Below are 16,904 nucleotides of genomic sequence, written 5' to 3'. Positions count from 1 at the left end.
AGTTGACAAATGGTCTCTCTCCTTCTCCCTCAAAAAGAAACGTCATGACTGCTGAAATAGTTAATTTCTATGGAATCTTTGGGTTTTAACAAATGACTATTTTCCAAATATAGTCCAATATTTTTTCCTGGGTAAATTTTTGACTAGCGCTAATCATAAATTCTAATTTTTGCTTTGGCATCAAATCTGTGTAGCTGGGGTAGGATCCTTAGGTAGGTAGGTAGGTAGGTAGGTATGTATGTAAGTAAGTATGTATATGTATATACACATACACACACACACACGTGTGTGTGTGTGTGTGTGTGTGTGTGTGTGTGTGTGTGTGTGTGTATTTTTTTTTAATTTATTTTTTTAATCTGTGCGCCTAAAAATTCGGGAAATTTCACAACTTGAAAATTGGATTTGAAAAAGCACTTGACATGAAGTTTGCTCTACTGCAATTAAAAAGGCCCAACTTTGTTGTTGTCAGTAAGATATATTTTTAAACTAAAGGTTTCATTTTATAACATTATGCAAAATACAAAATTCTATTTGAATTATTTAAGAACTTCCAGGGTGAGCGGATATGTTGATTCTTACCAAAAAAACAAACCAAAAAAAAGTAGTCTCACTATCCTTTATGGACAAGTAGATGATAACCAATTTACAGTCTCCTGCGCAAGGATTTTCTTTTAGAAAGATTTATACTCAAATTTAAGACAGAATAAATTGTACTTATTTTCTATTTTTAAAGAAACAGGTTATTTATTTTGAAGAATTCCAGTAGTTAGAGTAACTAGCTGAAATTAGGAAATGTGGCTGGACACACGAGCAAGTTATCCCCCTTCAGTAGAGACTGTATTAGTCAGACTTATGATTTACAGCAGGGTGTCAAAACAGATTTGGCCCTGTGGGCTAGAAAAGAGGCATGGCCCTGGTCTGCAGGCCAAATTGAGCCACAGACTGACCTCATATGCCAGATCCACCCCAAAGAGCTAGTCCAGCATGGGTGTTGCATGGAGCACACATCTTGGACCAGCCACATGTATAATTTGCAGTGTGTACACTGGGCCCAGCCCCACGTGCTGCAGAGGTATGTTCCTACCTCAGCCCTGCAAACAGAACACAGCACGCAGAACTGATCTAGGGTGCATACTGCATGTGGTGCCCTTGTCAGACCAGCATGCAGGGCCAATCTATGGGTCCAATCTGGACTAATCCTGTGTAGCGGATCCAGTGTGCAAAGCTGATCTGGCACGGGATCACATGCAGCACATGCCCCAGACCACACCTGTGCATTGCATGCATCACATGCTGGCTCCAGCCCAGCACAGTATACGGCAAATGAAGCTGGTTCAGGGCACACGCTGCACGTGACATGAATTAGACCAGCCCTGCATGCTGGATCTAGCACAGGCAGCTCAATCTGGACCAGCCCTGGAACCAGCATGCAGGGCCACTCTAACGTGGGTATTGCATGCAATGCACACCCCAGACTGGCCCCACGCCTTGTGCAGCCTGCACCAGGCAGGCTCTGTGCACCATCTGCAGTGTGCAGGGCCAGTTCCAGCACTCTGCATTGTGGCAGATGGCACTGAAGACTGAATGACATGGCTCCACTGGCCTGATCCAGTCTCTGGGCTCTACCTTTGATAACTCTGATTTAGAGTGCTTTCTGATACAGCAATCCTACTTATTGCTCCATATTCAAAGTCTGATCAATAAAGACTAAATTTAGCCCATAACATTTTATATTCACTATCCAATGCATGCATCAATAAATGCTAGTTCTAGCCTTAAAATTCTTCTAAAAATAATCAAATGTTTGCTCAAATTCAAAAGGATTTTTGCTTTCCTCTGGTAAGCACAATTTAAACATTCCATTTTAAGTTTCCAAGTATAGCACACAGGGATTCTATTGTGAGGAAACTAAACATTAGAAATATCGTATGCAATTGGCGCAAAAAGGAAACAGCTTTTGATCAGGACTAGCCCATAAACATTTCCTCTGTATGCTTTTAAATCAAACCTAATGTTTCACATGCTATTATATTCTTGATGTTTGTGGGGAGGCTAACTTGATTAGATTAGACATGTGAGAGAGAATAAAAGAAATATCAAACGGTCTTCACACTAGTCAGTATAGGAGACGGAGGAAGGGACAGGGAGAAAACTTAAGTTGAAATAAGAACAAAAGTTTGTAGTTACTATGTCCCATGATTAAGAAGAATGAGTATGTACCGTGCCTAGGCACAATGGAATCCTTCTCTATTAGGCTAGGGACAGACATTACACATAGACTGGTTTAAGTGATCAGAAAGTGGTTTAAACCTGTAACAGAACAGATGTTCAGTGCACATAAACCAGTTTCAAAATGGCCAAAACTGGTTTGAGATAAATCTGCATTCAACCAGGTTCAACTGATTTTGCTCAAACCGGTTTATGCAATGTCTGTCCCAGACTCCTTGCTGGTTTAAGATAAACCAGACTCCCCCAACATCCAGGCATGCTCTCTAGGCTGGGCGGGGCTCCCTACTCCACAGCAGGGCTGGCCCCTCCCCTCTGCTCTCTAGCCAGAGCAGGGACTGGCCCTAGCAGAGACACTAGGGGGCATGGCCCTGTTAAGGCAAAGTGGGCAGGGAGGGGGTTAATTCTTCCCTCCCTCCCCTCTTCCCCACTGCAGCTGAGGTCTGCCTGTCTGCCAGGGAGCAGACTGGACAGGGCTGCAGCAGTGGCCCTTTGGACCTGCCAGACCCTGGCTGCAGGGGGAACAGATGGAGGGAGAAATTAACCCTTCTCCCCACCTCCTTCACCTTAATGGGGCCATGTGGGGTTGGCTGTCCCACAGGGTTGGGAGGGGGGCTCTGTTTCATGCCAGGGAGAAATTTTTCCTCCTCCTACTCCTCCCCCAGAGGGGCTATGGGAGCACAGAGCTCAGCTGGCCAGGGTGAGGGTGTGCCGGGTGGGAGGCATAGGGACCCCCACACATTCCCCCCATGGCGTGCAGCCCCCACTGTCTGGGGGCAGCAGTAGGCAGGGACATCAGGGTGCTCGTGCCTGATGCAGGCATGGCTCCAGGCAGCACTGCGTGGAGCAGGGAGCAGAGCTTGCCTTATCCCCAAGACTCTGCTCCCCGCGCCTCTCTCTCCCACTCCCGGCTGTGCAGTCCCCTCACTCTGCCGAGAACAGAAAGAGCCCCACCCCCTACTTCCTCACAGGGTCCACTGAGGGGCTTTCCCTCTGTAAGTGTGGAGCGGCAGGTGCATGGCGCAGAGCCCTGGGGACACAGCAGGGGTGGGGAAATGCAGCCTGGAGGCCAGATGTGTCCTGCCAGGCCATCCTATCCGGCCCACGGGGCCCCTAAAAAAATTTAGAAAATTAATATTTATCTGCCCCGGGCTGCCTGTCATGTGGCCCTCGATGCCTTGCCAAAACTCTGTAAGCAGCCCTCCACCCAAAATAATTGAATGCCCCTGGGATAGAGGCAGCGAGCACTGCACTGTGGGTGAGGAGCACAGCCCTGCGTAGCCTTCCTGGCCGCTTCACTCACCTGGGCTCCATGCTGTGCGCCTGCAGCTAGGCACTAACAAAGGGGAAGCCCAGCACTGGATTCTGCAGGGAAGCAGGGAGCAGGGCACCCTCCATTCCCAGCAGAGTGCAGGGACTGCACAGCCGGGAGTGGGAGAGGCAGCAGGCTCCAGTGCGGGGCTTTGCCCCCTGCAAGGACTGGAGCTACAGGAATGGGGAGCAGAGACTCGGGGATAAGGCAAGACCTGCTCCCTCCTTCATGCAGCTCTGGCCAGAGCCACGCCTACATCAGGCACAAGCACCCCGATATCTCTGCCTGCTACTGCTGCCAGGCAGCAGGAGCTGCATGCCATGGGGGGAGTGTGTGGGGGTCCCTACACCCCCCACCTGCACCCTGCCCAGCTGAGCTCTGTGCTCCTTCTGCCCCTCTGAGGGGAAGAGGAGGACGGGGAAAGAATTCCCTTCAGCATGGAATAGATCCTCCCCCTGCCCTGGGGGAGGGGGTGGGGTGGGGGTGGAGGGGAAAGAGTCAGCTATAGAACACAAAATTACTTTTCCTGTTGCTGCTTCTATTTCAGAAAAGGTAGCTGCAGCTTCCTCTGAAACACACATACATATTGCTAATACCACAGTTATATACTATAAAAGTAAACTCAGTAATGTCACTTTGAGGTGTACAAAGCATGCAATTCTTGAATATAGTATTATGAACCTCGGGGGGAAGAAAGACAAAAAAAGGTTATGCAGCTCAGGAAGAAAACAACTAAAACCACCTAAAAAAACCCAAGTGGGAGGTAATATTTCAGTTTGACAACTGTATACTACATTGCCTCCAGATAGAGAAGTAGGCACACACTGAATAAAGAACATATTAATTTGGATGACTGCTCTGGTGACTAGTGGAACATTTCTGATTTGCAAGGAAAGTAAACCATTAAATGACCCAACTCACCACAAAGTACTAAAAAGCAAAGCAGCTATATAAACTGCTCAGTTATTTGAGGTTGTGGTTCAGAGATATCAGGCCAGACTGTTAATAATTCCTGTTTAACCTCACTGAATTCAATAGTTGTACAGGTGTACATCTGTGCAATTGAATCTAATTTTATCCAATGGAGTTATATTGGTATAACAGGAGAACTGGCTCAGGAATTATTTACTTTCCTACGTAAAGAGTTGCACCAAGTTAGCCCAAACTTTAGGCTTTATAAAAAACAAGTTTTACAAAACCTCACAGCAAAAAATGTATTTCTATAATATTTAATATAAATCCAATGGTGACATTATTTTAAACCCCCCCAAAAAACAAACATTCCCTTAGTGTTGGCAACACCGACTGCTTACTGATGTAACCTCCACCCCACAAAATGGTGCCTTACTTTAAATCTGGTGTGCCTCCCACACTGAGTGCATTACATGCCCAGAAGAGGCACTGGTGTTAGTTTGACCCAGCTCGCCAAATGTCAGGCGCTTCAGTGGGGCTTTTTTGGTGCTTTTATCTAAGTGCTGATTGAATCAGCTTTAGATAAAACCACCACAAAGCTCTCCTGAAGTGCACAAACTACATAGATGCTGCGGAGCCCAGTCGAGTTAATGCACTGCTGCTTCCAGTAAAGTGCGTTTTTTTGGTTTTATTTTTTTAAGTCTGTCAGCAGCCACAAATATTACAAGACTTCGAGACTTAAATTTACTATTCCATACTCATTTAACAAACAGAGCAACACAACAATACATAAGGAATGTAGTGAAAAATTAAGCGTAAAAATTCTCTCAGTTCTAATAAATTTATTTCATATAGGTTAAAAAGCAGTATCAAAGTTCAGAGAGACTTGTTTCTAAAGGTATGTCTGCATGCACTTGCCACTGTGATGACAACTCATGTAGATAGACCCAACCTAGTTTGAAACAAGGTAGACTTGGTTACTGAAAGCAGCACAGAACTTGGTACAGGCTGCAAAACACATGAGAAATAGGCTCAACACCTGGGTTATTAGCCACAAGTAGCCCAGAGTGTGGCATGTGAAGGCATTTTGCTTGGCGCACACACCTTGGGGAAGACTGAGGGGAAGGGGCCGGAACTGTACCGCCACAAGGACCAGGTCCCTTGTGGCTCCCCCACTGCCTGCCCTTGGCACACCAACATCTTATGATGTTGCCAATAACTCTTTGATTTCTCTTATGACTAGCTCAGATTCCTTTATTAAAAGACACACTAAGAATTCGAAATTGTATAAACATGAAAAGAGAAAAACAAACCCCAATATGTAAAGTTTCAGCTTTATTTATGATTACATTTGAAGTGGTTGCATGCTATACTTCACAGTTGCTGATGGCTGATTCAAGTACAAACATGTCCAGTGAGAGAACTTAATCAAAACAACATTTGTGAGGGCCTCACCTTTTAATGGGGCTGGTCTAAGATGAATCATTATTACTGCAGTATATAAATGTATGAATCTTGTGTTAACTGTATCATGACCAACACCTTATAAACCAATGAAGTCTTCCAAACTTTTTGTATAAATCGGGCAAAAACAAAACATTTCACCCACATGGATCAATGTAAAGGGGAAGCATTAAATGTTCTGTTCTGTTCTCCCTTCCAGTAGTCTGAAAGACTAGGTTCAGTAATAGCAGTAGCAGCATCCATCTTACATTTTCCTATTTTCACAGTACACCAGAGTAGTGGCCACAATTCCCACCAAGGCCTGGGCCTGAACATGGCAGCCAGACTGTGTTAGTTCCTTCTTTGCTGTTGTTCAGCTTAGTTACGGTAGCTGCTTTAATTGGCCCTTGCCTAGACTAGCCTGTTAAATGTTTCAAGTCTTAATGTGTTGCTGTTAATGGACTCAAAGTACCAGATCCAATTCCCGAAGTACAACTCTTCGTAAGTGTGATGAAAAAAAATATGCTCTCTCCATAATAAAAAGATTCCTCACAGGCATTTCTGAACTTCCATGGCATCTGAATGTCTGGGAATAAAAAGCTGGTCTTTGGTTTGGAAATACTCATTTGGCAGAGCTATCAAACATGCACAAAAATCCAACAGTGATCTGACTAGTTCTTAATATCTAAAAACTGTACTTGGAAGTCAAGCAGTACAACTGAGAAGATACTGAAGTGCTATGCATCAGTTCTATGGCATAGCCTACTTTGCTTCAAATGCTTGTATGATAATAGTGACTTAAATTTTTAGTTAAGTGCATGCATCCAGCCATGGTGTACCATATAAATTCATGTTTAAATCTCATCACAACCTTCCTAAGAGGAAGCAGCTGGTAACAAGAAACCTGGTTTAACCTTATTTAAACCAGCAAAATACCATAAGTCAGCAACTACTGACTGTTATAATAATCCATAGTACAGTGATTAGAAAGGACATTGCATTTTTCATACAAGTTACTTCAATTTTCCTACTTGCACATGCACAAATTACAACTGCTGCATTTATATGAAATTATGAAAAAGATGTGCGATTTGAAGAAGGTAAGGATGACAATTGACAAAAAAGAGATCCAAGAGGAATATCTAGATATAGCAGCATGGAGAATTTAGGATTAGAGTAGAAGGTTCACAGGGCAAGATAAACTGCCCTAACTTAAGAGAGCATGCCATCCATAAGCACCAACTCTGTTGCATCACTTAAGGTAGGGTTTGTCAAGCAGGGATACACATACCCTTGGGGGTACTTTGAAAGGTCCCAGGGAGCACACAGAGGCAGGCGGGGACAGAGTGCCACCACCCTGTGCTTCTACCTAACAGGAGCAGGGCAGGGCCAGAGAGAGAGAGAGCAGAGCCACACAGAAGCTGTGCTGCCGCCGCTTTCCCCCCTGGGGTACACCTATTAAAAAAAGTTGAAAACCCCTGGCTTCAGAAAACAGTAGATCAAGGTGCTCTTGATATGACCTTTATGCTTCCCTACTAATGAGCAGGGATCCTGGTTTTCTCTGATAAAAAAAAATCCCCATTTTTTGAATATAAAAATGTAACCCAAAATCCACCTTTTCCTGTGATTAAAATGAATCACCACTACATATATCTATCTATATCCATATATTAGTGGCATCATTTTAATTATAGAAAAATGTGCATCTTGGATTACTTTTTAATATCCAAAAATGGGGATTTTATTTTTTAGTCAGAAAAAAACAGGATCCCTGCTAATGTGGCTAGGAATATCAGAATAGCAAAGCAACATAGTCAAAGGACAATATAGCATAAACACTACAGTGAATTAGCTAAGAGCTCTCTAAACATCCATTTTTTCTCTCAAGAAAGTGCCATCAAGGCCAGCAGACTAGTATTAGGCCTGCCAAATGTGGTTTTGACGATGTGTGCATGCCATGCTCTTCTCCTAATGTTATTCTGAAAAGGCAATGCACCAGGGTTTGCAAAAAATCCACACACAGTGGTTTTCAACCTTTTTCATTTGTGGACCCCTAAAAAAAATTTTAACGGAGGTGTGGACCCCTTTGAATTGTAAGGTTGGGTATTCAGATACTTTTGATTGATCATAATCATCTTTCACAGACCCCTTGGTAAGTATAGCCTGAGAATCTCCAGTAGTCCACAGACCACAGGTTGAAAACCACTGCTCTAGAAGAGACATCCTTGCAGACATCAATATCCTGTCTGTGTACATTTAACCTGCCTTCGGGGAGAGCAATGAACTGGGGACAGATCACTAGATATATCCCTCCTCCCCACCTCCAACCCCCACTTCCCAAGACAAGAGCTTACTTCTTATCTGGAACAAATTAGCATGCACTGAGGCAGCAGCCTTGTCCCTGTGCTTGCATGTTGGGAGCTGTGAAAGGCAATTTGTATGTCTGAATGCTGCAACAGCAGTAGGAGAAGTAAGAAACTGAGATACAAGCCCCAGGTACTAACCACTGGGGGGGGAAGGGGAAACAGGACAGAGACAAGGGGCTGTGCTTAGCGAGGGTCCACCCAGCAGCTCTTAGCTCTGGCAGGACAGATGCAAACCACAGACAAGTTTCCCCTCCCCCAGCTGTACAGAAATCTTTTACAGCCATGATCCACATGCAGATTGGTTGGCAGCTATAAGTGTTACTGCAGTAGAGGGCAAATGAGGGCAAGACAACAAGCCTGCAGCCCCAGGGTAAGTCCATGTCTTGGCAGGTAAGTCTCTACCCAACCCACTCCTCTTATGTTCAGCACAAGTGCCTTTCTACCCCCACCACTCCCCTGCCCAAAGCACAGAAACAACTAGCTATGCCTCTGGGATGCTGGGCTACTCCTTGGTTTGGGACTAAGGATGCTTCCTTTGAAGTGGTATCTGCCCTGCCTGTACTTTTTTGTTTCTCCTTCCATTATTATATCTGTGAAAACAAATGGATATGGGATAAAGTCCTAAACATAACCTATTCTGGTCAACTTGCTTATTAGCCCAGTGCTCATCAACTGTAGTGCCACAAGATTCAGAGAAGTCATGGAAGGGTGCCTTGAGCCAGAAAGGTTGAGAACCATTGCTCTAAAGCAGGGGTGAACAAAATCCAGCCCATGGGCCGGATCCAGCTAGCAGTGGACTCCATTTCCCCGGCAGCCCCTGCCTGTGTGGCTGGGCCTGTTTTCCATGGAGCATATAGTTTTCCCAGCAGCAGCTGCACTGTGATTGTGCAGGGTTAGGTTTCCATGGAGACTGGCAATAGCCTCTTCCTGGTGGGGGGATTGAGCAGAGAGCTGTGCTGCAGGACAGAGCTGGGCGGGTTTAGCTGCCGCCACCTGTGCAGGGTGGTGGTGCCACTGGGATGGGTGGCTATGGGGAGCTACAGGGAATTTTAGAGTGGCTATAGACACCCCCCCACTACCCCATTCCCACTAGTGCCGCCCCTACTGGCAGGGTGCGCGGCAGGGCAGGGAGCTACTCCGGAGCTGAGCTGGAATCTTGCGGCTGTGACAGCGTGGTCCACAGCCAGGGCAGAGCCGCGAACTGCAGCCTGCATGCTCCAGGCAAGGGTGTGGAGGCAGCGGATCACAGCTTTGCCCTAGTTCCAGACCTTGCTGTCACCACTGCAAGAAGCCAGGACAGATCCATGATCCACTGCCTGTACATCCCTGCAAGCCGCAGATCACGGCTCTGCGCCACACTGTCACCACCGCAAGATCCCAGCCAGCTCCAAAGCAGCTCCACGCCCTGCTGCATGCCCTGCCAGTGCTGCTGGGGCTGGTCTCCAAGGAAACCCTGGTCCCATATTATCACAGCATGGCAGCTGCTAGGGTCTGCATGGAAACCAGCCCCAGGCACATGGGCAGCACCTGCTGGGAAATGGAGTCTTGCCGCTGGCCAGTTCCACCATTTTGCCCACTCCTGCTCTAAAGGATCCACTTCTGCCACTGTTGGAGACAGGATACAGGACTACATGGACCACTGGTCTGATTCAATATGGCACTTCTTATGCTCCTTTTTCTTACCGAATAATTAAACAATACTATGCTTGGGCTCCAAAATCAATTCCACCCCTCTGAATCTAGAAGGATTTATGCCCTCAATGATAGGTGCTGCATAATGTGGATGAAAACATGGATGAAAGTGCTAAAGAAGGAAAAATATACTAAAGCACATATATATGTTAAAGGATAACACATTTTCAAAATTGCTAAGTACTGAAAGCAGCCTTGGAAACTGTTCATCCCATGCTTCTGTCAGGCTACGTCTCATACTGAAACTGAAAATAACAAAAACCTGCTCTCCTTGCCAAGTCTAGATGACTAAATCTGATAACCATGCAAAAGCAGTAAAACATCATCACTAAGGCCAGTCAAGTAACTGGGAAACAAATTAACATGGTCACACCAAAACCACAAAGAAACAGAGATCTAGACATTCATTTTACTCTGGATGGAAAAACAACCACACACATCAAGATCAAATAGGCTCTTCATTTTTTTCCTTAGAAAAATAATATGAGGTGCCCTTAATTGTACAACCCCGATAGTAAGCTTCCACAAAGTTCATTCTTTATACAATTTGTCCCTAAAATGTTTTAAGCAATATTTTATCTAGTATCTTATGTTCTGTATTCATTTTCCAAAGCAGACAGGAGCAGCAAAGGGATGTGGCTGGGTGCCTGGGGCACATGGGCAGTGGTAACTTCTGTTTTCTGCTGCAAATGCATAGCTGTTGGCATCAGCTCTTTTCCACTCCCTCCTCCCCATTACACCACTGGCAAACAGTGGAAAAACCAAAACAACTGAAGGAGGACAGGATAAAAGAGGACAACTTATCTGAAACAGCTAAAGAAAAAGAGAAACTTAATGGCTGCTTCTTTATATACTACCTATCAAGCAACAGTAGAAGGAAGACCTAAAACAGAATTACACGGAAAATTACTTAACTGCAAATATATGCACAAGGAAACTACAACAGCTTTTTTCTATTATTTTTAAATAAACGTTCACTGTTATTAATCACCTGGTTTATTCTGAATTATTGTACTTTCATTCAGATTTCTCCTTCAGAGTGGCAGAGTACACTGTACAGCTAAAATATTTCTACTTTTACCTATGTAAAGAAATGTCAGTCTTCAAGATTGTCTTCCTTGGATTAAAAGAAAGGATTTCTTTCCTGGTTAAATCCCAACAATCACGTTTCCTGCCATGCTACATGTGCCTTCAAAAGCCTGGTGTTCCCAAGCCGATCAGTATACCAGCCACACATTCAATTTAAGGCGCGATGGGAACCAGACAAAATTATTACCTTTTTTGTGTAATAATTTTGTGGCTCATTCCCTGTTCTACTGTGCCATTAATTGCTTAAATATGTAGCTGAGTTACTACCGAAGACATGATGAACTGGTTAATCACATCTTAAGTGTAACATGCACCTGGGGCCTTAGGCTCCTCTATTGTGTAATGCTTGTTCATGGGAGATTCACATTTACGGTAGTTAAATGAACATAACGATTTATGCGTTGTTGCCCGACATAAAAGTTAAAAATGTACTACTGCATCTAATTATGGTGACTGACTAGTCAGTGCTATCTATTTTACTTTGAACCGTCACTCGTTTCCTATAAGCTTCTAGACGAGTACAGGAAAGGTGACCAGTTTCCTTTATAGACTATCTGGAATCCAGATCAGGCTTCCGGCAGTGTTAAACATTTAAACAGATGGTGTTCCTGATGATGAACGACAAGTCAACATGGCTTTGCCTTGCTCCTGAAGAGTACTTAGAAATGCGTATACATTGTTAACAAATCTATGCTTTCCGGAAACAGCTTCTAGCAAAGTACATAGATTATATGCAGCTTTTATGCAACTGTGTGGAGACAATATTCAGGTAATGAACTTACTAGGAGTGCGATAAGTTACCACTCATTTTATGTCAATCTCTATCCTCTGCCCACTCTCCCCAGAACACCTGAATAACTATCAAATAGCCACTTTCTAATGACTTGCCACAGAAATAATTTCCCCTTTCTCCAATAAATCACATTTGCTCACAGACAACAGGTAATATTTTCACTGGCTCAGGTATAAGATGTTCTATGCCTACAAATGCCACAGCTTCAAAATCTGCTCCCCCTTCTCGTGGTGTAGTCTACAGGGCAACAAGATGAATCTTCCTGTTTTCCAACGGGACCCAACATTCACTTCCTAGCCTTGGCAGGACACAAGAAACGCTTTATATTTATGACATCTTTACATCTAGAAAAGCTAACTTAAATCAATTTTAGATGCACTACACATTACTTCTCTCACAGGAACCTAAAGTCAGACTTAAAGTGATTAAGGTCTTACACCTCAACTCACATGCTCTGTTTTCACAGCAAATTATGCCAAGCAACAGCTCTCTCAAAACACACAGTACTGTTCTATTCTAGCAGCCTCCCGCACCAGCAGCAGTGTAGCTGGATCCAGGTAGAGTTCTGAGCTGGCAAATTAGCTCTGCTCAGTGACCGAGCTAATTAAGTTGTTTCCAGCAGGATGTGGAGATAGTTGCACACATTCCTACTTAGGAGTCAGCCTACATGAAGCAGCAGATCAAGCTACAAATTGCCATTCATTTGCAGTAAGATGCACGAAGTTGTTTAGACTTTCCTGCATGTCAGTCCTACATAAGCCCACATCCCACAACGTGTTAGGCTTTCCCTACTTGTCAAGCCTGAAACCTCTGCCAAATATCATGGGCAAACTACCACTGGACAGTTTGTTCAAAGTAAAGAGCTACCAAGAAAGTCAAAACTCCTGTAAATGCAACAGCCAAGGCAACCTGATATTAGGCAGCACTATCAGTATCACAGGTATTGACTGAAACACTCGTCTTCAACATGAGCAAATGCTGGTGAGAAAATTTGAAATAAAGTTCAAAATAAATGTGTAATATTTATTTCCTGGTTTACAAGGAACAAAATATTGTCTAAAGGCCAGATTACATTTGTCAATGGTCCTACTGATTTATATTAATAAGTATAAATTCTATTTTGCCTTTAAGGATATGAACAAAGACATTATTTTTTGTATTAAAATTTATTTTATTAATACGAGCAAATACAACTTAATACACTATAACACTGGAAGTAATTTCTTTTCACCCCCTCTCCCTCCTTCCTCCTTTCACCCCCACTACCTCCCTTCCATATGTATGGACAAGCACAGTTTTATTTTAAAGCATTACTTACCGATTGCCATGCAAGAGATTCCATAATGCGATGTTCACAGCGTTCTAGATGTTTTATCATCTCTCTTGTTAAGCTTGGTTCTGCTTTAATAAAGCTTTCAATCACCTTATAGAAGTCGAAGGCTTTTAAATCAAATACATTGAGTATCCATGGGAAAGAGAGATCTGTTTCAGCACTGGTACCATCGCTTTGTGAAGCATTCCCTGAGGTAAATAAAAAGCCAAAACTACTCAGTATCAAAGTAATAGGATCGATTTCCCACTTCTCATTGTCTTACTTCTTTAGTTCAGACACTTTAAACCAAATATGCATATTCAGTTGGTAATTTAATAAATCCAGTGTAGATAATAGTAGTAATAAGCAACAATAACACCATCCAGTACTTCTACAGATTCAACTTACTGCCATATGTAGCCATGACAACTTCAACAGCACAAGCCAGAAGAGATGTGTGGAAGTCATTATTGTTCAAAAGTTTGCTGAAAAAGAATGAAGGTCTTAATACTCATCTTAGCACAAAAAGAATGATCTATTGTCAGTTAGGAATATATACCTAAAATTGTGCACTGACAGACGTTCTTCTTCCTAAAATACAAAAAGCAAAACAAAGTTGTGATTTACTTAAATTGTCTTTCTGAACTTCAAAGCATAAAAAGTATGGTACCTACAATAAACTTACTGATTTTAACATGGATTCCATTACTCTATAATATAGCCGTACACCAAGCTTGTATCTCTGAAAATGAAAAAAAAGCCAAGAACATTGAAGTTGTAAGAAGCTAACACATGTGCATAATAATCTTTTATTTAGTGGCTGACAAAGCACACATGGTCTTTGGGAGAACTTTGGTTGCCAGGGCCAGGAAATCAGAGGACACTTGATTTGCCCCTGCCAACAGTGCTAGTATTATCCAACAGTACTAATATAAGGTTCACTGTGCATGAAACCACAAGGACTACCTGGGCTCATGACCAGGGATCCAGGTTTTCTGTTTCCCACAGAAAAATGGAGTAAAATGCAGATTTCCCCCCTTTCTGGAGATTGAGGCCCCCATAGGGAGGGAGATGGACATGGCTGGGACTGCTGCCCACCCAGGCAGTGCGTGGGGCTTGGGCCCAGTGCCGTAAAGCACAGCTGCAGGGCCACAGTGGGGAGCAGGAGAGGGCTGCAAGTGGCTCATTCAGGGGGCAGGGGGTGGGGCCAGCTCCCTGCTGCTGCACACACTATTAGAGGGGCACTTGACCCCCAGATCTATGCGTGGGGTGGGGGGCAGGTTGCCTGCTACATGTGTGGGCTCCCGCCTTGCTGCCCTGCCCTGGTACCTCTGCAGCCCAGCAGGTGGGACCCGGTGCAGCAGGTCAGAGCGGAAGAAGGCCATGCAAGAAAGCTGCTTGTCACTGCAAGCTCCGTGCTGCCCTGGTGAAACAACCCTTATGCATGCAGCTGTGCCCCTCACTACAACAGTACAGGCAGAGGACACATTGCCTGGGCAGTGCGGAGCTCACAGTAGCAAGCCAAATTCTCGCAGTCCCACCCTGCCCCGCAGTGCCGAGTCACACCTGCTAGGCTGCGGAGACCCCAGGGGAAGGCAGCAGGGCGGGACCCCAAGCCTACAGAGGGCAGCCTGCGCCCGCCTCCACCCACACACAGATCTGGGTGGCACAGGTCCCTCCTGGCACTCTAGGAGTGCATGCAGCAGCAGGGAGCCAGGCCCAGCCCCCACCCAAGCCGGCAGCACGGAGCATGAACAACTGGTGCCTCCCGAGACTTGGGGGGCACCATAGCGGTGACCACCTGCAGACGCCAGCATCAGTGTCATTATCAGCAAGCGGGGACCGCCCACAGATGCTGCTGGCAGCCAATCTCGGGGGGCCACGTCCCCCCCCGTGCGCCATCTATGTATCGCCTATGTCATGGAGGTATCTGGGTTCTGCTCCACTGCTGCAGCCACCACCTTCCGTCAGGAGCAGGGGTCTGTGAATCTAGGTCCCTGGCCCCATATCTCTGGCAGCTGGAGGAGCAGGAACTGTGGGTGGGGGTGAGGGGCACTAGAGAGGGGGGCAGTGAGGGGCACCTGCAGGGCCAGCGGGGCATGTGGGGAGGGGTCTTTCATTTTAATGATGGATGGGGGGGGGGGGCATGTTCTCAAAGAATTTGCCATTTTAAAATCATGGAAAACCAGGATCCCTGCTCATGACTAACTTAAGCCACATGAAGATGAATTAAAATATTTGGGTCAGTTTTCAGTCACCAGGATGAGGCAACAATGCTGACAGGCAGAAGATCTTTGGGGTGCAAATTAGCTGAATTTGTTATGCAAATCACTGTAGGGAAATATACGTGTCCTGACAACTGGATGGGAAAAGTGGTTCACAAAGGTCTGTTTAAGGGCCCTTGTATCCTGTTAATTAGGACAGATTAAAGTAAAACAGAGAACTGTTAACTTTAGTAATATAAAATCCTTTGCTAGCAATTTTAGAGATTCATAGATGTTTGGGTTAAAAGGGACCTCAGTAGGTCACTGAGTCCAAAATTTCCTGCCCAGGACAGGGGGTTATCTTAAGAGCCTCTGAGAATTATATTAGCTCAAGAAAGCATTATTAATTTTTATTGCAACCAACACCCACAGTAAGATCAACATTTGCCTCATGTTAGCTAGCACTAATAGCATTCAGTCATATAATTTCAAATCAAAGTGTTAGTTGCCTGTGAGCCGATTTCAGCACAACCCTGTCCAACAGCTTTAGCAAATTGCTCCTTGAAGATGTGCCCAAGATCTTCTACCCTTTTCCTTATACCTTCTTCAGGGTTCACTGTACAGTTCTGAAATATTAGAAAAGAGAATATATGGCTACATTAGATTTTTACAGGCCATAATTTCCACCAACTCAGCTCTGTAACACATCACTAAGTAAAATTGACCAATTGGCTCTGGAAATTCTAGACATTTGAGAGAGATAAGGGAGTCATTTTATGTTCAGTAAATTCCAATAATTAAGACCCAGATCAGCAAAGGCACTTTAGCAATAACAAAAGGTTAGAGTAGTTCCAATGAAATCAATGCGACCATATGGGCTTTACATCAGATACATGTTTAAGAATCTTCCTGAATCAGGACTCAAGTTTCTCTTGCAGGTAATATGGCTTCATGTAATGAATTTTTCTCTGTAAAAAAAGTTAACTTGGTGTACATGAAGGCCAACTGTATTTTCAGCACAAGGTTAAAGACTTCAGAAAAGTGCTTCATAAAAAAAGCAGTGTTCTTGACATGCTTTCTGTCAATTTTTTTAACATTTAAGCAGACCTCTGCAATCATTCATATTTGCCACATATTAGGTGCATTCCTAATATGCTGAGTTTCTTACTACAGCAAAAACTAATGTATTTGAAACAGAGAGAGATCTTGAACAAGTCCCTTCTATCAAAAACAAGAAAGGAAAGCTATTTAAAAAAAATTCATGATTTCTAGCCACTTAAATCCATAAATCACATGTCATAAGCAAAAGAAGGCACAAACCAAATTATTTTGGGGCACTGTTATAGAAAACACACTATATAATCCTAAGTATTTATTTTAATACTTATAATCCTTATAAATACTCTCTTAATAACCTATTCACTTACATTGAAATATGAAATGAGAGTCTCTGACGGTTTATCAGTTGCTGAATTTAAAATCATCATTAACTGCTGTATAGTGTTCATTGCAGCACTGAAACAAAGCAAAGCAATAAAATATATGTTCAACACTA

At 44.0% G+C, this 16,904-nt stretch overlaps 1 protein-coding gene across 2 annotated transcripts in view; it reads right to left on the bottom strand.

Moving 5' to 3' along the window:
* Positions 1-16,904, bottom strand: part of RB1 (RB transcriptional corepressor 1) — a 133,894-nt gene that overhangs the window by 57,767 nt on the left and 59,223 nt on the right. For both annotated transcript variants that reach the window (XM_059729033.1, XM_059729058.1), the window contains 6 exons: positions 16,777-16,864; positions 15,859-15,975; positions 13,831-13,887; positions 13,705-13,736; positions 13,554-13,630; positions 13,152-13,354 (listed from right to left, as the gene is read on the bottom strand). In XM_059729033.1, coding sequence (XP_059585016.1) covers positions 13,152-13,354; positions 13,554-13,630; positions 13,705-13,736; positions 13,831-13,887; positions 15,859-15,975; positions 16,777-16,864 — 574 coding nt within the window. The remainder of the gene's footprint in view (positions 1-13,151; positions 13,355-13,553; positions 13,631-13,704; positions 13,737-13,830; positions 13,888-15,858; positions 15,976-16,776; positions 16,865-16,904) is intronic.

This window comes from Alligator mississippiensis, chromosome 1 (assembly GCF_030867095.1).
Source record: "Alligator mississippiensis isolate rAllMis1 chromosome 1, rAllMis1, whole genome shotgun sequence".
Taxonomy (NCBI): domain Eukaryota; kingdom Metazoa; phylum Chordata; order Crocodylia; family Alligatoridae; genus Alligator; species Alligator mississippiensis.
The sequence above is the reverse complement of the archived record's forward strand: the minus strand, read 5'-3'. Positions and strand labels throughout refer to the sequence as shown.